Source organism: Mytilus californianus, unplaced genomic scaffold (assembly GCF_021869535.1).
Source record: "Mytilus californianus isolate M0D057914Y unplaced genomic scaffold, xbMytCali1.0.p SCAF_11, whole genome shotgun sequence".
In the NCBI taxonomy this organism is placed as follows: domain Eukaryota; kingdom Metazoa; phylum Mollusca; class Bivalvia; order Mytilida; family Mytilidae; genus Mytilus; species Mytilus californianus.
Genome location: NW_026262593.1, coordinates 46,948,305 through 46,970,874, shown reverse-complemented (window position 1 = coordinate 46,970,874; position 22,570 = coordinate 46,948,305). Strand labels below are relative to the sequence as shown.

Below are 22,570 nucleotides of genomic sequence, written 5' to 3'. Positions count from 1 at the left end.
AATATAAACTGTCCATAAAGATAGGCTACTGCTATTTTAAAACAAAATTCAATACTGTAAAATATTTTGTATTTTATACTTGTCTTGAACAGAATGAAATGTGGGAGAGTTTAGATACAAGTATAATTTCTAAGTATTGTACAATAAGCCTTAATCCAGATGGAATATACATTTATACATTTCTGCACAATTTGACCTAGGGGATATTTTCAAAGACCCGGGCCATCTAATTCAGCAGATAAAAAATTTCCATACAAGAGGCAAATATTTATTTTGATTGAATAATTGTTGGTTGCTTAACGTCTAGTGACAAATATTCAAGTTCAGGACGAGAACAAATTTACAATAAATTAACTAGAGGCTCTCAAGAGCCTGTGTCGCTCACCTGTATTTACTGATGCTTTGGAAATCATGTAAAATAAGGTTAAAATCATAATTAATAGTATTAGATATTAGATATTATAATGATATCTAAGAAAATAACAAAAAACTGCAAAATTTCTGTAAAATTACTAACTCAGGGGCAGCAACCCAACAACGGGTTGTCGGATTCGTCTGAAAATTTCAGGGCAGATAAATCTAAATCTGATGAACAGATTTGCTCTAAATGCTTTGGTTTCAGAGATATAAACCAAAAACTGCATTTTATCCCTATGTTCTATTTTCAACCATGTTGGCCATGATGGTTGGAAGGCAGGGTCATCGGACAAATTTTTTAAACTAAATACCCTAATAATGATTATGGCCAGGTATGGTTAAATTTGTCTCAGTAATTTCAGAGAAGAAGATTTTTGTAAAAGATTACAAAAATTTACGAAAAATTGTTAAAAATTGACTATAAAGGGCAATAACTCCTTAAGGGGTCAACTGACCATTTTGGTCATGTTGACTTATTTGTAGATCTTACTTTGTTGAAAAATAATTTATTGCGGTTTACAGTTTATCTCTATCTATAATAATATTCAAGATAACCAAAAACGGCAAAATTTCCTTAAAATTACCAATGCAGGGGCAGCAACCCAATGACAAGTTGTCCCATTCATCTGAAAATTTCAAGGCAGATAGATCTTGACCTGATAAACAATGTTACCCCTATGTTCTATTTTTAGCCATGGTGGCCATCCTGGTTGGTTGGCCAGGTCAACGGACACATTTTTTAAACTAGATACCCCAATGATGATTGTGGCCAAGTTTGGTTAAATTTGGCCCAGTAGTTTCAGAGGAGAAGATTTTTGTAAAGTTAACGGACGACAGACGCCAAGTGATGAGAAAAGCTCACTTGGCCCTTTGGGCCAGGTGAGCTAAAAGGGAAGGTCCTGTAATAGAGGATGTCCCGGATGAAGGTCAGGAAAATTTGGACTGCCACTGGAAAATTAGGGTATATTATATAGGGACAGAAATTTTGCCCCTCTAAGAGTTGTTGCAAGGATTCTTAACCATGCAGAGAGCACTGGACATACTCTCTTCACAAGGCATCAGATTTAACGTCCCCATTCTGACTGACATGGTTGCGTACATGTACATCCTGCACAGCCAAATGCACACAATAATAATGGCCACTTTGGCAAGGGTTTAACTGCCGATCGCAAGAAGACCTAAGTGACCATATTTCTATTCCCCAGTCACCCTTGAGGTGGTGGTTTGGGGGGGGGGGGGGGGTGTGTTGAGGTTAAGCCTGAGGTAATAGGCAAGCATTCTATTATGATGTAAACAAGTCATAATTGCAAGAGACATTAATTTGTATTTGAAAAAAAAAAAAATTTTAAATGTGTATACACTGCTTTAACCTAAAAATACCTATCTTATGCTTTCTAGGACTTAAAAGTTTTCATTATACCTGGCAAACTAATTTTGATGCAGAAAATAAGTCAGGTATACATTGTCAGTCATTTTGACATATTAAAAATTATCATATAAACTGAAACTGAAATCACATACCATATACCATGTTAAATCAACAGAATCATCCATTATCAATGAAAATGTTTCTTCAAAAAACCACCAAAGTTTAAATTGCTAATAAAATCTTCCCATTACCATATGGAACAGCTTTCATTTTGAAAGTCTTCCAATGGATAAATTCTGGCAATACACAGTTTTACCATAATCCAGTTTAATCAGCTTAAGATTAAAGTTAACACCATTTCACAGTGGAAATTTGACATATATGTCTGCTTGTATTATAATCCTTTTACTTTTCTTATAATCAATACATAAAGGAAACTAAAAATTAAATACACAAATAGTTTGTATGTACAGAGACAGCAGTAAACAATGTCCAGAATGAGGAAATATCAATTTTTATGTTTCAGTGTTTAATGAAAATCAATAGTTTTAAATAACCAATTTCCTTGACAAAAAGTATAAAGACCTTAAATTTAGATGACTTTGCAGAATATTTTATCATTCAAAAGAGATGTTGGGTATTTTTCAATGAGACAGCAACCCAAGGACACAAAAAATATCTAGACAACCCATTGACAAATTCTAATCAATAAGGTTTTCTAGAGGGAAAACTGATGTCATACTGTAAATGTTTTTCTATAAACACCATGCAATTCCTTGTCTAAAAATAATACTACTTTCTAATTCTGAAAGATTTCTAAAAGAGAGGTGAAAGATACCAAAGAGATGTTCAAAGTCGAAAACAAATTGACAATGTCATGGCAAAAGACGAAAAAACTACCAAAAGACAAACAGTATACAAAACACAACACGGAAAACTATAATTACTGATCAACAAAAACGTAACCAAAAACAGGGGGGAATTGCTCCAGAAGGGTAAGCAGATCCAGCTCCACGCGCTGTTAACATTATAATAGATTTTGACTAAAACCCTTAAGTTCTTATAATCTATTTATTTGTTTATTAATGTCTCCTGATAATTTACATTAAAAAGTTAAAAATGCTATAGATTTTATAACTGGTATAAATGCTGAAATGATATTATAAGAAAAAAAAATAAATTCATTATTTCAATTTGCTGCATGCTATCTTTATCAGGCAATTAGGATTGCAATGTATCCCAACATGCAAACAAACTCCAAATCCAGAGCCTGTAATTCAGAGTGGTTTACATTGGTTGCTAGTCTGTTATATTTGTTTTTTCTTTTTTTTTCAAGAGGTAAATCAGCTATTGTATTTTTTCATTGAATTGTTTCACAATTTTTTATGCTGGGGCCTTTATAGCTGACTATGTAGGATATGGGATTTTGATCGTTGTTGAAGGCTGTATGGTGACCTCTAGTTACTTTAATTCATGTCAATCTGTCACTGTTGCATAGTTGTCTCAATAATATTGTCAATTATACCACATATACCCTTATCTTTTATATGTATAAACAAAAATTTTCAACATACCTCACAATTCTAAAGCTTTGATTTTCCTATTTTTCCTCTGAAATATGTCTGATTAAGCTAACAATAGGAATCAGTATGCCCCTTTCACTTTTTTAAAACTGCCACAAAATTTAATTCAACAGTCAACTGTTAAAATCTTGACAGTTTGCTACTAACATATTCAGGTGCATTTATAATAAAGGTATAAAGCAGCGTAATCATACATGAAATTTATTATTCAATTTCATACTTCGGAGGTAAATTTCATTAAAATACCATTCAGAAAGTAAAAAGAAATCATAAGATGTTAAAAAATTTATATCATATTTTAAATTAAATAAATATACGCTCAAAATTCAATTCATTTGCAGCTATAGGAATAAACAAACCATTTAAAATTGTATACAAATTCATAACAAAACCTCAAATCAAATCTATACCTTTAGTGAAATTTAAAAGCAATATAAAGATTTTTGATCTGGTACCAAATTTAATGTAATAAACAGCAACTTTAATAGATCACTTTGACAGTTAAGTCAACATTTTGTTTCTAAAACTTATTTTCTTCTTGATCATGATGATCGATACTGATTTGATAGAAAACTTTTTATCTGATATGATTTGAAATAATTTTTTTAGTTATCTTGTGAAGTAAAAGTTTAGCATTTAATTTGTGCACTTTTTAGTCCTTTTAAGGCCCCTTTCAATTTTCAGCCTCCAGACAGAAAAAAAAGGTTATAGTTTGGTATAATGATTTTATTTTTGTTAGAATGTTTAAATAAAGGCAACAGTAGTCACAATACCGCTGTTCGAAATTCATAAATTGATTGAGAAAAAAACAAATCCGGGTTACAAACTAAAACTGAGGGAAACACATCAAATGTAAGAGGAGAACTACGACACAACAGAAACACAACATTAAAATGTAACACACACAGAAAAGAACTATAATATAACAATGGCCATTTTCCTGACTATGGTACAGGATATTTTAAGAAAAAAGTGGTGGGTTGAACCTGGTTTTGTGGCTGCCAAACCTCCCGCTTTTATGGCAATGTTAAATATAACATTAAAATGACAACATTACATGACAGGACTACAATACAAATAAATGGGAGAACATATAGGACAGAGAAACATACGAATAATAGCTAACAAAAGGTACCAGGTTTTAAATTTAATACGCAAGACACGCGTTTTGTCCACACAAGACTCACCAGTGACGTTCAGATAAAAAAAGTACGAAAGCCAAAACAAGTACAAAGTTGAAGAGCATTGAGGACCAAAAGTTCCACATAGACTTTATAGGAAAATGATCTGGACTTCAACAGTGCTTAACCAAACATTTCAGAACTTTTGATGGTGCTTAACCAAAATATCCATAAAATATAATAATAAGGAGGTTTAAAGGCATGACAAATTTATAGAATCAGTAGGGAGGCAGGAAACAAATATATTTTTTGGCCTACCTGGTAAGGGAAATAACTTAACAGTTATACATAATTTAAAAAAAGCAGTAAAATTATATAATAACAAATTTCATTAGTGTTTTGATATGCAAAGCTGTCATGATATTCTGAAATCGTTTCGTTACAAACAAAATGCCAAAATGTGGATGGCCTCAGAAATTATTACATTTCCAACTCATTCTTATCATTTTTCTGTTTATTAGAGAGTATAAGGTAATTATCCATTTCACCTGATCAGACTACATTTTAATTTTCAAGTGACTTTAATCATAGAAAATGATGTTTATATTGATTATTTAATAATGATGCTACCAGCCTATTCTATGTTTAAACATAAAAAATCAATGAATCTGAAATCTCAATGACTTCTATAACATTGTACGAAATGTTCAATACATGCGCGAAAAAAAGAAAGTAAAAAAATTTCTATACTGTGATGATGGGCCCTCTCCTTAATTCTTACAACAAAAATATAAGTAGTAAATTCTGTGGTCATATCAACCAGAAAGGAATAATCAGATACTAAAAATGATTCGTGGATTAAATGATTGTTGCTTGTTTAAAGTCCAGTGCAACTCAGGTTCTGATACAGATTTATTTTATACAATAACTCTAACGGCCATCCCCTAGTTCACATGCCATTTTTTGCACAGTTATATAAAACCTTAACAACCAAAAGCAGATCCATATTTGACTTGATTTTATCAATGCACATCAAAGCATTTATACACAAAATGTTAATTTGAATTTGAAAAGTCATCTTGCCCTCATAGTCATATATTGTAAAATGTATCCCAAACTTCAGTTAAAATTTATTTCATTGTTGTCATAAAATTAAGTACCATTATAATTGTTTCTTTTAAAGTTTAACAAGTAAAAGTCCTAAGAGATGATCACAGACACTTAAAGGATTAGATATATTGTATACAAATAAAGGTATTCTATCAGTAAGAGGTTTCGTCAACATTTTACGGCTATAATAGCTATAAAGATCAGTCTGTGTCTATATGAAAAGAAAACTTGATAGGATATAAAAATATTATTGTTACCAAGTCACTAAATTTAAAGTCAACAATTTGAGATGATGTAAAAGAGAAGAGGGCAGACTTAAAGCTTTAACAATATGTTAAGGTAGATTAAGAGTCATATACCTAAATCTGGTTTGGGCTTGCCTCAGGACTATTTTAAGTTTTGTGTGAACTTGGGGGTCAACTAGGATATAAAATTGAATGACACTTATGCTACCATTTATCATCACTAAAATTATGTTTGTTTGAATTTACTGTACCTCTTATATTCATTGGTAAAAATATTTGGTACATGAATCCATTTAAATCAGATTTTTTTCTTAAAGATTGTTATTAGATCAATTTCTTGAGGAACTGAACTGACAATGTCTTTGAGCCAAGAATTAAGATATTGAATTGTAAGTGCTTTTTTGCTGCTAGAAATAAATGTGTAATTTGATAAAAATTTTGATTTTAACAACTTGCAATTTTCTTTAAAAAAAATATTCTGAATTAAATCAGCCACTTGTAAGAAATTTGGTTTAAACATATGTTAAAGATGAATGACTTCTGTTAAAATAAACCTGTATGAATTTTTGAATAGATTTATAAATGATAATTTTAGACTAAGTATACTCAGGCTGTCAATTAATCCACTTGTATTTATAACAAAATTATATTCATGCATGCATTTTGCTTAATCTCTTCTCACATATAATTACGTCTCTTGGCAATTTAGAATTTTAGAATAGAGGCACATAATCTAATTGTTTAAAGCTGTATGAACAGTTAACCTCGAGATATCTTTTGATTTTGTGTTGATTGGTTGATGTCTCATTAATATATACCCACCAGCTTTGTTAAATTCATATATTTATCAAGTTACAGGGTAAACTTATGTGCGATTGGTACTGTGATTCATTAATATTAATATTCATGATATCAATTTTCATGGGTTTTGCGATGAATTTAAATGCTTAACAAAATGACAATTTTCTATAGGCTATGAAGACTTTGGGGATACCCTGAAATGAAATCATGAAAATAACGATGAGTGAATGCACATCAACATAATTCAACCATTTTTTGTCTTATTTCTTCCTAGAAAGAAAGATAAATTAGCACAAAAGAAAAGACTTTTAGTGTATACTTAGTTGCACAAGTGCCACAATATGCATATTTGAATATAATTATAAGGAAATGTTGGGTTTATACATCAATGAGACATTAACCCAATAACACATGTGACCAAAAGACTTCTGGAGGTCATTGACACAGTCTTTACCAATAGACAGGCACCTACACAATATATCAAGCTCCAAATCACCATGAGTCCAAATAAGGACATGAAATGATAATAAAGAAGTTACGAACATGATGCAAGATCTGCCTAAATAATGCAAATTAAAAAAAAAAACATGACATAAGATAACCACTGCAGTCTGATGGTACGTTATAATACACGAATCTATGACTTTATGTGGCCTACATGTAATGGATACTCATGCCTCACTTTAACCATGCTAAGAGTTTAAAGACACCAATAAATAATGATAAATTGTTAAAGGCAACATGTATAATTCATCAGTTTAAGCATAAAAGATGTCATATGCCACTGGTATACATAAAACTGAGCATGAACAATGAATCTAACAGTAATCCTTTCTTAAGCATCATTCTGGACATATTAAGTGTTTAAACTCTTATGATGAATCAATATTTACAAAAGATATAACATGGATTCTTCAAAATATACAATGTCTTTGCCCTTAAGCCTATAATGGGTTTATATAAGGACTTAACATTTTTTAAAGGAATAAAAAATTGTATGCATACAATTGGTAGGCACCATGCATTGTGTAATTTACCAGACAAGTATGCTTCAAATAAAAATTGTGTGTGCTTAGTTAAGTCAGCAATTTTGCATGACAGAACCAAGGATATGCATCTAAAAGATACAACTATGAAGGGCCATTTTATATTATATTTCCTACTGAAATGAAAGGGAACGACCATTTAACTTCAAGGGGGGTATGGTTTTTTCCTAAAAAAACATTCTGATCCCCAATTTGATGAAAAAAATATTGTGGTCAAGCAAATGACAAAAAAAATTATTCTGAAACCAGATTTTCCCCATACCTTATAGTTGTAGAAAATAATTTGATTGATAGCATCGAAAAACTAAAATAAAAATGTTAAACCATACGCCCCCCTTGAAGTTAAATGGTTGCTCCCTAAGATCCATTTGACTTTTTTAGGTATATTTCTACTGGGTCAATTAGAAAATCAATAAGGTCAGAAACTCATACTTGACCAGTGTTGTCTGACCTTGCTTTTCATCAATAAAAAAAAAACAAAGTATATCATAAATTATCATTTTCATAAATTTTAATATAAGTAATATCATAGAAAAAAACCCATCTGTATGTTTAACTTCGATTTTTCAACTTTTTTCTAACAGTAGATAAAATATAAGTAAATTTTAACCTACCTACCTTTCAGTCAAATGTATACTAAAGAATCATAGTCCTAATCAGTGCCTACGTTTAAATAGAATAACTTGGATTGTTCACATATCAGTCTTATTTGTTTCTCCATTCATTGAGAGCTGCCATATCTTATACCGTAAATTTTAAATTAAACTTTCATATCTGTATGTATTATAATAGATCTGAAGTGGTTTATTACGGGTGCCTTAATCTCTCTCCATATGATGTAGCCTGATAAGGCAGTAAGTTGAACAATACTTTCCTGAATCTGATGTGGTTTATATTACGGGTGCCTTAATCTCTTGCCATATGATGTAGCCCGATAACCCAATATACAGAACAAATTACTTTTTCAAACAGAGGTAGGTAATGTTCAATTGGCGGAATAATAAGGGTTTATCTTACGATTATTAGTCACAATGTTTGTTCAATAAAAAGTGAAAAAGTAAATTGTTTGACTTTGTAAAAATAAAATAAAATGGAAATGTGACTGCATTTAACTCAGATCTATTGATAAATTACAATTGGTGCATGATTCGACAAGTGATAAAAGTTTAATGAATTTGTTATAACTGTGGGAAATCATTCTGACTGATGATTTTTAAGATATTACATGTATACAAGGGCATGTCAAGTTTTCTCCTTTGAATAAAATTAATATAAAATTGTAGATATTCAATGTGGTGGTGGTGGTGGAGGTGGTGGTGGTGGTGGGGAGGGCGGGACAAAAAAAATAAATGGGAAATGTGTCCATGGGACACAGATGATGTCCCCGCTTGCATATCATATAAAGTTTAAAGGGACATAACTGAAGAATGGTAAAAGTGACGCTACTTGTACTTGATCTGAGTTTTGTGGTAAAAAGTATTGTGTATAAGTTTCATAACATTTGGTTGAGGCAAATTTAAGTTAGAGAACGGAAACGAAAAAATTCAACAATTTTTCCATTTGTAAAGGGGCATAACTATAGAACAGTTAAAGTGATGTCACCAAAATTCAAACTTGATCTGTATTTTGTGGTAATAAGCATTGTGTATAAGTTTCATAACATTTGGCTATAAACGTAAGTACTAGAACGGAAACCAAAAAATTCAGCAATTTTTCCATTTGTAAACGGACATAACTCTGGAACTCTTAAAGTGACACCACCAAAATTCAAACTTGATCTGTGTTTTGTGGTAATAAGTATTGTGTATAAGTTTCATAATATTTTGCAGAGGCAAACTAAAGTTAGAGAACGGAAACCAACTTTGGGATGTACGGACAGACGGACATACAGACGGACAAGGGTAAAACTTAATTCCCCCTCCTCTACGCAAGGGCATAACTAAAAAAAACTGGTTCAAGTCCTGTGACCTGCATGAGTTGAAACTATTGTAACTTAAAAATTCTTATTTCAATACTAAATGTGTCTGAATATCTGGGGTTACTGACATTTTTATATTTCCCAAGTGAAATGTAAGATCTTTCTGACATTGATTAAGGGTTTTAAAAACAGGCAAATACTAAGTCTAACATTTATTTTTTATGAACCTTTTGAAAGAGTACAAATATGTCAGACTAAGACATGTATGTAAATAGGAAATCATAAACATGAACAGGTGTCCAAAGAACACAATTGCCCTGCTCCCAATATCACATTTCCATGTTAAGTGAACCGTGTGATCTGGATCAAAACTCAAATTTGTCATATAATGAACATGTGTACCAAGTTTCAAGTTGATGTGAACTTCATATTAAACTACCTTAAACCCAAACTTAAGGTGGTACACAACACTACAGGGAGATAACTCTGTAAAAATCAGCTGAACGTTTTAATCACGTTCTATTGTTAAGGAAATATGGAGCTTCTCAATGATCAAAATTAGTGTTTGTCAAACTGCTATATATCCAATGAAATTTTTCCGATAAAGTAGGTGGTTCAATTTTCTTGAAATTTTTATATTTTTGTGACAACAGGTCAAAGTAAATATTTTGTCCAAATTTTATGAAAATTAAACGTGCCAAATCTATTTTAAAGTGTTGGGTACCCCCTTAAATCTGATGCGAGATGGATGGATGGAAAGATACATGCACAGACTAGAAACCACATTAATTATAAATGCTATCATAGGAAGGGTCCCAGCATTCAAAACATCTAATATTCTCTCATTTCTACAAAATTCTGACAAAATTAAGATTTTCTTGTTTGCATTTTCTATAGTTGCAAATCTTTGCCAGCATAAAATAAAAAAGATGTTTTCATATTCATTAATAATATGTAAATAATCCAGAAACATTGCTTGCAAACAATCTAAACCAAGGGCGATAACTGCAGTTTCTGGCTCAAAATATCCATGTTCTGTTCTCTTGAAGACATTCAATTTAAAGAATATCTAAAGATTATTTTTTCATTTAGAGATATTAACTGCACAATGAAACAAAGCCAACTTCATTTTTAATTTTTTCGAAAATAAATAAATATTGCAACACAATTTCTAAAATCAAAGGAAACAGAGACAAACAAATAGTTACCTGGTATTCAAACAGCATCTTTGTGTTAAACTTTCACCCTAGAAACCATTTAACGTTAGTCCCATGTAGATAAACTTAGAAATTCAGATATGATTTAGATTAGCCAGGTCATATTCACTGAAATGTTTTAACTTCACTTTCTATTATAGAATTGTATTAAAAGTAATTTGTATATTTAATAAGTTTAAATATATTCATTCAATAAGTGTTTAATGTGCATAACGTCAATCAATACATATCTCTTGTTCTTACAATACGGGGCTCAATCTAGGTAAATAATTTGTAATGAATGAAGTTCTTACATACAACATGTAGTATATTAAATGCTCCATTTTTTTAGGAATAAAAATCTAGATATTTACTGATCGTTCGAAGGTTCTCTTGAAGACATTCAATTTAAAGTTAAAATTGAGTTCTTAATCAGTGATGAAACTTGGACAAAATATTGTAATATACATGTATCAGTAAAGAAAATATGAAATATATATATAGATATTTCTTGAGGGGCCTTGGTGGCTGAGTGACCTAAGCAGTCCATCTACTATATCACTATAAGCTAATGTCAACACTTTAAGGTTGCAAGTTTGAACCCTGCACTCAGGCTTCCTCCACCAATAAAATCTGACTTGTTTTGACCATTAAAAACTAATTATTCATTGGACTGAATGTCCTATAAACCATTTTGCACTATTGTGATTTATTGGTCACTTATATTCTACATCCTAAATTCATCAATATAAAAATAAGGAGATGTTTTTTGACTGCCAATGAGACAACAATGGACTAGAGAACTCATGAGGAGAATAAGCAACTATAGGTCACCATACTGCCTTCAACAATGAACAAAACCCAAACCATCAAATAAGCTATTAAAGATCCCGAAAGTACAAATGTAAAACAATTTAAAGGAGAAAACCAATATCCTAATTTATGATAAAACAATCAACATTATATAACAAATAAAAAAAAAAATGTGTCTGAGGACAAGAATGCCCCCTCTAATATAGCTTCAAACAAACAAGAATGGAACGGACGGAAGGAAGGATGGAAAGATGGAAAGACAGACAGTCAAGGGTAACACTTAATGCCCCTGTCAACTACGGCGGAGGCTTAAAAACAAATATGATAGACAGCAACCTTTGACAACCACTGAATTACAGGCTTCTGACATGGGACAGGCACATTCATATTGTGGCACTGGGTTGCGTCCACAATCATAATTAAGTCTGCTGTTAATGTACTTATAATTTTTCAGACAGAATACAAAGTTGTTCATTTAACTAGTACTACTTAATCTAGAAACCACTTAATTTCATTATTTACTAAAAACAAGATTTTTATAAAACATACAGTGCTAATTTAAAACTAGCAAATCATTTCGACTACAAAAAATTTAGTTGTCATATATATGCACCCTTTAAATACCCCCTTGTCATTCAAAATGAAAACAAAGACATTTTAAATGTAAGCAAAGCTTTTCTTGTGAGCTATTATAATCTTTAACAATAAAACTACCAGGTTCTATTGTTACTTTGAGTTAACGGTTCTTTTTTATCAATAACTTTAAATTTTGCATTCCATTCAAGTTTTCATTTCATCCTGTTAACAATGCATATCAAGATATTAAATTCTCTTTAACAAAATTCAATACACAACAAATTTATTCAGCTATAATAAAAAAATTACTGTTCCCTTTCTATCATATTCGTGCGATCTATACATAATTGAACTATATAAAGTCTTCTTTTAAATATAGTTTCATATTAATCAAACTGCAATCTGGGTTTTCTAAAGTTACTATGAACTTACACAATGCAACCTTTATATATATGTAAAATAAACAAATATTCAAAACTTTCTCTAAAATGGTTTGAATTTCTTAAAAACAATATTAAAATCTTTTGATTTTAAACAAATATTCAAGTACAATTTAAATATTTACTTTTATCAATCAAATGCTAAAATATTATACAGTACACTTACGCAGCTAGTATTGTGTAATTAAACCACTCGATATCATAAAACAATATGTACTGATCGTGTCAAGTTGACAACATAAAACTTGGCAATATTATAATGTATTATATTATATGCAATGTTATGATATGATTTGTTTTATATGCTTGGTTAAATATTTAACATAATATTTTTGGCAGTAGTCTTCTAATCAAGGTTTTAAAGGTCCTTTTATTTTTCTATATATAACATTTTTAGGAAGTCATCAAAAAATTCAGAAAACATGCAGTCCATTTTATTTCAAACACAGGAAATTCAATGTTTTAATATGCATGTTCACAGTGTGAAACAATTTACTCTTAATTTAATCCATCTCAGTTGGTAAGAATTTTTACCCTCCCTTACTGTGGCCACCTCTTCCACAAAAAAATATAACAAAACAAATGGTGCCACTTATGCCACTTTTATTCCCTAGAGAAACTTTGCTCTATTCATGTTTCCTCATATACACAGCAGCAAAAAAACAAATCTTTAACTATCTGACATTCAAGTTCTTTAGTTGGCTGATTGAAACCCCTTTAAGATTGATCCAAAAATGTTTTTTTACAAAAAAAACAATAAAACCTTAAAATAAGCAGGTTGAATGCATATAACAATCATCCACTCTCAAATTTGGCCATTCCTGAAGTCAAAACTCTATGGTCTACTAAGACAATGGCATCTGATTAGCAGTAAAATTGCAAAAAAGTTACAGACTTAAATACGGATGAAACTGCTCTAACACCATGCAGTAGTCTATCTTTAACTGTTAAGGTCCTCATAAAGGAGAACCATAAAACAGGCCTGATAAGAGTATCTGATCTCACTTGACTTCAGATGGGACATATGTATGATCATTTTCACAATTTCTTGAGTCAACACTGATGGGAAATTTAATATATTTGACAATTAATATAAAACAAATTTGCTATAACTTTAAGACTGGTTCAGAAGCATCATATTTTTAAAGTTAAAAGTAAAAAAAAAAAAACAAAGATATAAGATAACGCTTACCTCAGAAATTTATGTGTTTACTATAACACATACAATTACCTCAACGTCAGTAATAGTCTCAAGTTAATCCAAGATTATCCAATAAACAATTTTTTTCTCAATTTCTTATAATAATCCATATATACTAAAATTCGAATCCAAAAACTACCAAGCTATTTAAACATGAGTTTAGGCCAATACATAAACGACCCCTACCTGTTATAGTTGACACAAAGACAATTTTATCATATAATCTTAGTTGTAATCTAAATGTTTTGGCATGGTTTAATAATCCTATCACAGCAAAAATTAAACTATCAATTAAAACATCAATAAGAACGTTATTGAAGCATACAAATAGTTTATTGAGTAATTTGTATAAAATAGTTTAAAGTTGTTACATTGCACCAGGAAATCATTTGATCTTCAAAGAGGTTCATATTGTAGTAAGAGCTGAAATACTGTAAATTCAGAAATAAATGTGAGGTTTTTATAAATGTGAATCATTCCAACTGGATGAGTATCTCAATACTGAAGAGTTCCATTCTGAAATCCGATCAATACATAATTTATGCAAATGTTTCTTAAATTGCAATACTTTATATCTAGCAGTTTTGTCCATTCTGCAAAAATTCACAATAATTTCTGAATTTACAGTATCATGACACATGGATTGTTAACAGGTCAGAAGTTCCAATTAGTGGGTTTCTTGCTAAAGCCTGGGACCTGTCTGTTTTAGAACAAAAACTTTGATTTTTTCAGTATAAAATCTAAACAGACCTTTTGTTCTTTGAGGCAAATTTGAACCACTGCTTTATGATTTTTTCTAATTTTATGGTTGCGTAAGTATCAGATATTGTATGAAGAAAGCCTCAGAAATTAAAAAAAATTCTGAAAGTTCACCCTCATGGTTGTAAAGATCAGCAGCTATTTGTATATATATATAATAATTTAAAACAATTTTCAAATCAGACACCTTTTTAGTTTTATATGGGTTGCATAGCAAGTGGTTAATTATGCCTCCTCCCCACCTACTTATGACAGTCCAGAAGACTATTTATATCTACAAACTTTCTTTTTGCCCAAATAATGATTGCCTTAAAGTCATTGGTCCATGCTGTATTCTGGTATTATCTATTTGTGAAGCAATGGGTACCAGTTTTGTCAATAAGAAGGATATGACTCATTGGCAACCATATATAACATATCTTTATTTTATATTCAATATAAAAATAAGTAGATGTGGTATGATTGCAAATGAGACAACTTATATATAATCCACCAGGGTTTCCAACTATAGGTCACTGTACAGCCTTCAATAATGAGCAAAACTACTACTGCATAGCAAGCTATAAAATATATACATGACCATGACATGATAAAATGTGAAACAATTCAAACAAGAAAACCAACAGCACTATTTATGACAAAACAATTAATTAAAAACAAATACAACAGAAAGCAATCAGAAAACCATAAAATTGCAGGTTCCTGACTTGGGACAGGCACATACAGGATTTGACTGGATTAAACCCTCAGACTCTAACCTGGGAAAGTGGTGTAACAGCACATAATAAGAAAAATGTCTGCTAGAAGTCTGAAGATATATTAGTTAAGTTATCAGAATTGAATATGTACAAATAAAATTTGGGGCATACCACAGGATCTGAGCTCCCAGCTCCAACCTAATTTTATCATTGGGCTCAGGGCTCCTTTGATTAATGTTTTGTGGTTCTAGGCTCCCCTGACAGGACACAGGGCTCAACTTATAGGGTTATTATAGGTACCAATGATAGGGTTTTCTGGTCATGGTGTGTCAGTAGGGTTCTGTCTGAAAGTGAATGGGCTCCATGGGTCCTAAGGAACATAATGGAGCTTTGTTATTTCCCATGAAATATACAAGCCTATTCATGCTTACGACAAAAACTTAAAAGATAGTACCTTGTTTTTTCTTGATCTTAGGTTGGACTTGTCTTTGTGCCTTTCTGTACTCCAAAAGCTACACTGGGCCATTACCGTTTCTTGTTTCTAGGAGCACCACCTACAATAAAAATAGAAACAAATCCTTTTTTGTTGTCAAGTCCTGGTACACCACTCTGGATCAAAATTACTTCGTAAAATTCAATAACAAATTATTCAATGAGGCTGCCTCAATTTTTGAAACTTTTAGTGTTTTTTTGGTCTATTTGTCTTTTTTAACATATAGTGAGGAGCTAATGTCCAGAAATTGATTTATCATTAATCTTTACTATCGTCCAACCATATTTTGTCAAAAAATTTACTGTGTCAAATATTTTAAACCATTTTTCACCAAACTTAAGCAGAAGGACTGCATAGGACTGACTGCCTGTACCTTTTTAGAGATAAATTTTTATCTCCAGATGACTTTGTATAAGTACAGGACAGCTCTTGAATTTACAGTAAAAAGAAGTTGTATGAAACATTTTTTGGTACTGTGAACAGGGAAATTTTTGCTGCAGTTTTTTCTCTCGCTATTTTTGCAGTAAGAGTGATACGCTAAAGATAAAATAACCACAAATATTTCTAGGGAACTCAATTCATAGGACTTGGGACTATACATAAACAATTACGACCCAGAAATCGTGAAGTTAAGTGGCGCTAATTTGAAATCATTCAGCAAACTACAAATAAAAGGACAGAACAAAAATTTCCCAGTTTACAGTACTCAAAATTCAATATAATGTTCTGTCATGTCAGATGAAGTATCTATGTATAACTGTTAAGGAAAAGCTTAAATTTGCAATGATTAGGCTTCAAATTTTGCTGATCACTGTGTAAAAAAAAATTATTAAGTGATTTAAGTGCGTCAAATGCATTTTTCACAAAACACTTGTATGTCAATCATTCTTTTGTGTCACTGACCTGCCGTCTCGATATGCTGTATATTTTTCAATTTGTGCATTTGTGCAACTAGGAATATTTTACTAATGACACATCTTAAGTCTTGGCTAGATGACCCAGAAATTTGTTCTCATATCAAATATATACTAATATAAAACATTAAAAAGACTATTTACAAAAAATGTTAAAAAATATTCAAGTATTTTCAACAAAATTTTTAATTTTCTGATTGACAGGCTTTAACATGTTTTAAACATCACACACAAATTAAGGAGATAACCATGATAACAAAAATGCATTTACATGGAAACTTGATTCAGAAGTTTTGAAAAATTCTGCATTACAGGAACTATGTATTTTGTTGAATTTGTGTGTTCACCTCAACTCTAAAGAAAATTACCCCACCAGTAATGCACCCGTAGTACTATAAGTTAGGAGTTGTAGAAAAATAAATCCAAATAAAGGCTTGGTCCTATCTTTGACATGTTTGATATACAAATATAAGACCAAGTATTTAATTCTTATTAACTGAAAAGGATTTACTTTTAAAGAACCAAATTAAATATATGCAATAACTTTTAAATTAAATTAAACATGTTAAAAGAAAAACTATAAAACTACAAAAGATTTGAAAACTGAATAGATTAAATACCTTACAATATTGTTGAAATAAATCTCTCATTTTTTTCCCACTTTTCCATAAATATGTAAATGGATCAGTTTAAGTTATGTCATCACGGTAAGATATCTACCGTTAATTGAAAACGTCTCCATGCATTCAATTTGTCAAGTAATAAATTGTGTTTTTATCACGTATAATCTTTTGACAAAGTTGAAAATAAAATCATGCTCTAGTACTCGAATGGAAACCTTACGTTTCTACAGATAACATACAGGTATACCCATTTGTCATGGGAATTAATTATTCTTTTAACTTTGCAAGTATACATGGAAATGCAGTATGTATTCAAAGTTAAATAAGTAATAAATCGTGGTCGATTATTCTGACTATTGTTATCGTTACCTGAACAGGATCAAAACTTCAGAAGCCCGATTTAAAAATCAATGTATGTTTTCTTTCCAGATAGATAAATCCATTCCACTTAAATGCATTCTAAACCTGAAATGAAATTTTCTTTCCTTTATTATTGTAAAACCATTCAACCATATCATAGCATCCCTTTCAAACAAATTATTAAACCTAATGTATATTGAAAATTTCCCTCTGAAGTAAGGACAGGTAGAAACCTATAGAAAAGTCATTCCATCAAGGATTTTGATTTGATTTTCAATTTATGAACTACTTAATATTCAATTTTGGCTTAGGACATTGGCTTATAGTTATATTCCATCGTGAAGTGCATTACCGTAATATTTCTAATAAGTATTACAACTACTAGTGTATTTTATGATGAATATTAAAAAGGTTAACTATTCATCTGAAAAAAAATGAATATTAATTATGAAAGGCATTCAAACTTAATTTTCAAATATTCAAAAAAGAGTAATAAAAAGTGTTAATAATATTACATTATTTAAGCTATCTACATCTTAAACAACAAATATATTTTCAAATGGTACTATTTTCTTCCTTTTCAATGGTTATGAATATCTTAAAGTGGGATTCATCATCATCTTATTGGTCATTAAGAAACAAGTTTGATAAAAGTGATATATATGGATATTAAGAAATTTTAGTCTATACAAGGGAGCACTTTGATGTTGACCTTTGATCCATTGACCCCAAATCAATAGGATTCTTTCTCTTTCTCTTTCAGTGGGTCATTATGATATACCAAATTTGGTAAAGAATTTTTTTTGGCTCTAAATATTTTGTCCAAATTTTGATGTCTGGGGCTCCTGAAAGAATGGACACATGGATGGAATTTTATCATATTATGAAATTTGTTAACCTTTAATTATTCTCTCAGCTAAAAATTTATTAACTATGATTAATAAAGAAAAGATACCTGTTTAGGGGAATATTTAAACTTTGGTTTCAAAGTTTTATATGTATATTGCTTAAGCTTGCTCCCATGAAATTTATAATGAATTTGCTTTTTCTTTTTAATTATTTTTAAGCACATTCTTCTTATTCACGCAGTACTTTTTTTTGAGTAACGTTGGTAAATACATGTCTGCTGACACATGCATTTCGAGTAATCCCATTTTAATTAAAACTAACTAAATATGCTTATTTGACATCATAATCCAAATGTATATGATTATATATGACCATTGAATTAAATTAGTGCATATATTTAACAGAGATTAACAACTGCCTGCTTATTAACAGTGGCATTACTTAAAGTTAAAACCTTAAGTGACAACTTAATATATATATCTTCCCCTTAAAGCAATAGACTTTTTTCATATTATCCACTTTTGACTCTGGAGTATTTATATTTTCCATAGGTTACCTTAACTGTGTGGTAGGACAAAATTTCTGGTTCTCGGTCGAGTAAGAACAATTAAAAAAGGTAAAATCAAGCTTACAATACATGCAATTTGGGGAAACAATAAAATGATGTTGTCTTAAATAGAATACATAAAACAGTTATTTTTTCCACAAATTGTACTAATTGTAAGCTAGATTTCACTTGTGATAAAATGAACAAGAGTGCACACGCTGAAATGTCTCGCCTGCTTTACTGACCATTGATTTTATGTTGATAGTCCTAAATATAAAGCTTTACTACAAGTATCACATAAACTTAACATGATCCAAGAAAATAAGGTCACGGTCAGATAAACCAAACCAGAAATACATGTAAACCTTACAATCATTCCAATTACACCAAATATACTAGTGCTTATATATAGTTTCTTAGTAACGAACTTAACCAGGAAAACTTAACATTAACCAATGAATCATGAAAATGAGATCAAGGTCAGATGAACCATGCCAGACAGACATGTACACTTTACAATCAATTTATGCATTAAATATAGTTGACCTATTGCTTACAGTATTTTAGAAACAAACTTAACCATGAAAACTTAACATTGACCAATGAACCATGAGGTCAAGGTCAGATGATACCTGCCAGACAGATATATACACCTTACAATCATTCCATAAACCAAATATAGTTGACCTTTTGCTTATAGTTTAAGAAAAACAGACCAAAACATAAAAGATTAACACTGAGCAATGAACTGTGAAAATGAGGTAAAATAAAACTTGCCAGACTGACATGTTCATCGTAAAATATTTCCATACACCAAATATAGCTGACCTGTTGCATATAGTGTTAAAGAAAAAAACTTAACTTTAACCACTGAACCATGAAAATGAGGTCAAGGTCAGATGACACCTGCCAGTTGGACATGTACAGCTTACAATCATTCCATACACCAAATATAGTAGACCTTTTGCTTATAGTATCTGAGATATGGACTTGACCATGAAAACTTAACCTTGTTGACTGATCCATGAAATGAGGTCGAGGTCAGATGAAAACTGTCTGACAGGCACATGGAACTTGCAAGGTACACACATACTAAATATACTTATCTTATTACTCATAATAAGAGAGAAATTAACATTACAAAAAATCATAACTTTTTTTTCAAGTAGTCACTGAACCATGAAAATGAGGTCAAGGACAATGAACATATCACAGACCGAAACTTCCTAACATGAGGCATCTATATACAAAGTATGAAGTATCCAGTTCTTCCACCCCGTATGAAATTATAAGGCGTATTACGCCTGGAAATAAGGCGTAAACCAGTCGTAAGTGGTACTTACGTGTCTAGATCCAGGCATAAGGGAGCAGGAAACGTAAATTTGTAGTACTTACGGGCGTAGAAAAAAGTGGTAAACCTGGCGTAAATTGAAATAAGCAAGGCGTAAATTTTCTTACGGGCGTAAAACTGTTGGTATGGCGTAAATCATAATACCCATAATGCTTTGTTTAAAGGATCATGGGAATTTTTTTCAAAATTTGACTCTTTGGTTTTAGTTTGCAAGAGTTGGACTTATGGCAGCTTCATATGTTCAGGGATAATTAGCTTGTTTTGTGCTTTTTGAAAGAATTTGAAATTGGAAATGTGGAATCAAATTGATTAATAAAAATTGTGAAAAAATGGAAAGTAAAACATGGTAAATAATAATTATGTGAGTGTAACCTAAGTTATTAAGTTTTAAGTTCTAACAGTAATTTTGAAATCCCAAAACCTTTAACCTTGGATAATAACATTAAAATCTTTTACATGAAGTTAAATTGCAGTATTATCATTGTATTTTAAAGGACATTAATTTATAAAAAACTTAGTTAATTAAAATGCTTAAGTTTTATTTCAAGAAAAATTAATTGTCATAATTCTTATTTAAACTTTAAACTTATTTGAGCCAGTGGCAGTGTCTGTCTAAAATGTGTTTATTTATATATTAGCTTCTTCAATGGTTAATATTTCCAGTTTTATGTCAAACAATGAGAAATTAAAGCAACAGTACAGAAGTTTGTCTTAAATACACAGCTAGGGTAATACACTGATTTGAAATAAGTGTAGTATTATGTAAGGATATTACACCTGGTTTATTTATTGACCAGGCGTACTCATTTGCATATTACGCCTGGTTTTCTCTGGACCAGGCGTACTCATTTAAATATTACGCCTAATTTTACGCCTGGTTTCCACCTCAGTTACGCTTGGTTTCCGCCTGGTTTACGCCTGGTTTACGCCTGGTTGACGCCTGGACATGCATTCCTTAAACACTGCAATGACGCCCGGATAAAGTATGATTTTTACGCCTGGTTTCCGTGTCATATACGGGCGTCACAGTTTGTACAGGACCTTCTGAAATGTAAAGCTTTTAAGTAGTTAGTTAACGCCGCCGTGGCCGCCGCCGGATCACTAACCCTATGTCAACCTTTCTATGACAGAAGTTGCAGGCTCGACAAAAATTGTTTACAGGTTTTGATGATTAAACATGTAAATGTCCTATAACTCTCCCATTACCTAATCTTAAAATCCATATCTTAAGGACTATACTGACTAGGAAAATTTTAGAAGAAGGATCTATTATGGTATCCCTTTGTCCATTTGTCCTTCCATTCATGAGTCCTTCTATGCAAGACTAGCTTTAAATCAAGCATGCTTTAAAAAGTCATCACTAAATTTTTACACAATGTAAGGCTAAATAAAGGCTATCTATCCTTCTTCAACAGGCATATAAAATTGGGAAGATGTATTATCAATACATATGAATAGATGCATCCCCTCCCTTTGGTTAGAAATAATATCATTGTTTTGCAAAAAATCATAAAAGACATTTAACCTCGCTACACATGGTTTCTGAAAACCCCTCATGTAGGCATATTCCATCAAATCATTAATTGATATCTGAGTTATCTCCCCTGGCCTTGATAGTTCAAATTCTTTAATTGTTTTGATTACTGAAAAGTTTAAATTATTTTGTGTTTGTAAAGTTACCATATATATTTACATGTAAATTATATAATAATCAAATGGGTGTTTTGGTATTGATCCTGTATTATGTTCTTACACAGTCATATTAGGTCCTAATTAAAGCTGTCTTGGGCCTAATTGTCTACGACCCAGGTCTATGCAGCAAACCTCAACCCAATATGCCTGTGCTTGGACATAATATGGTATCAACAGGACAACATGCATTTAATAATAATATAATAAATAAAAGAACAGTGTTCCAATGTCCCTCACATTGCACATATTTTATCTATCCAAGGTACAAGGGCAATAACTAAAAAATGCACATTTTTTTTGTTCTTTAGAAATTTTATTAATATCTTAGAGAAATAAAGGCTTTAGAGCAAATGCAATGTGATTTCCATTATAACTAATATTTCAAAGCGGCAAAACTCGTTAAAAATATTTGATCAGAACTTATTTATGAAAGTGTCAAATACATTGC

General features: G+C 31.0%; 1 protein-coding gene across 5 annotated transcripts in view; it reads right to left on the bottom strand.

Annotated features, from left to right (window-relative positions):
- The window catches only part of LOC127720200 (E3 ubiquitin-protein ligase Midline-1-like), a 28,100-nt gene extending 12,253 nt beyond the window's left edge, over positions 1–15,847 (bottom strand). The window contains exon 1 of one of the 5 annotated variants that reach the window (XM_052226669.1): positions 15,748–15,847. In XM_052226669.1, the coding sequence (XP_052082629.1) occupies positions 15,748–15,819 (72 nt within the window). In that variant the 5' untranslated portion in view covers positions 15,820–15,847. Of the gene's footprint in view, positions 1–8,310; positions 8,619–10,818; positions 10,956–12,801; positions 12,865–13,827; positions 13,969–15,747 lie in introns of those variants that run through there. The other 4 variants (XM_052226673.1, XM_052226672.1, XM_052226671.1 and 1 more) reach the window with 4 other exon arrangements.
- Positions 15,848–22,570: the final 6,723 nt, after the last annotated feature.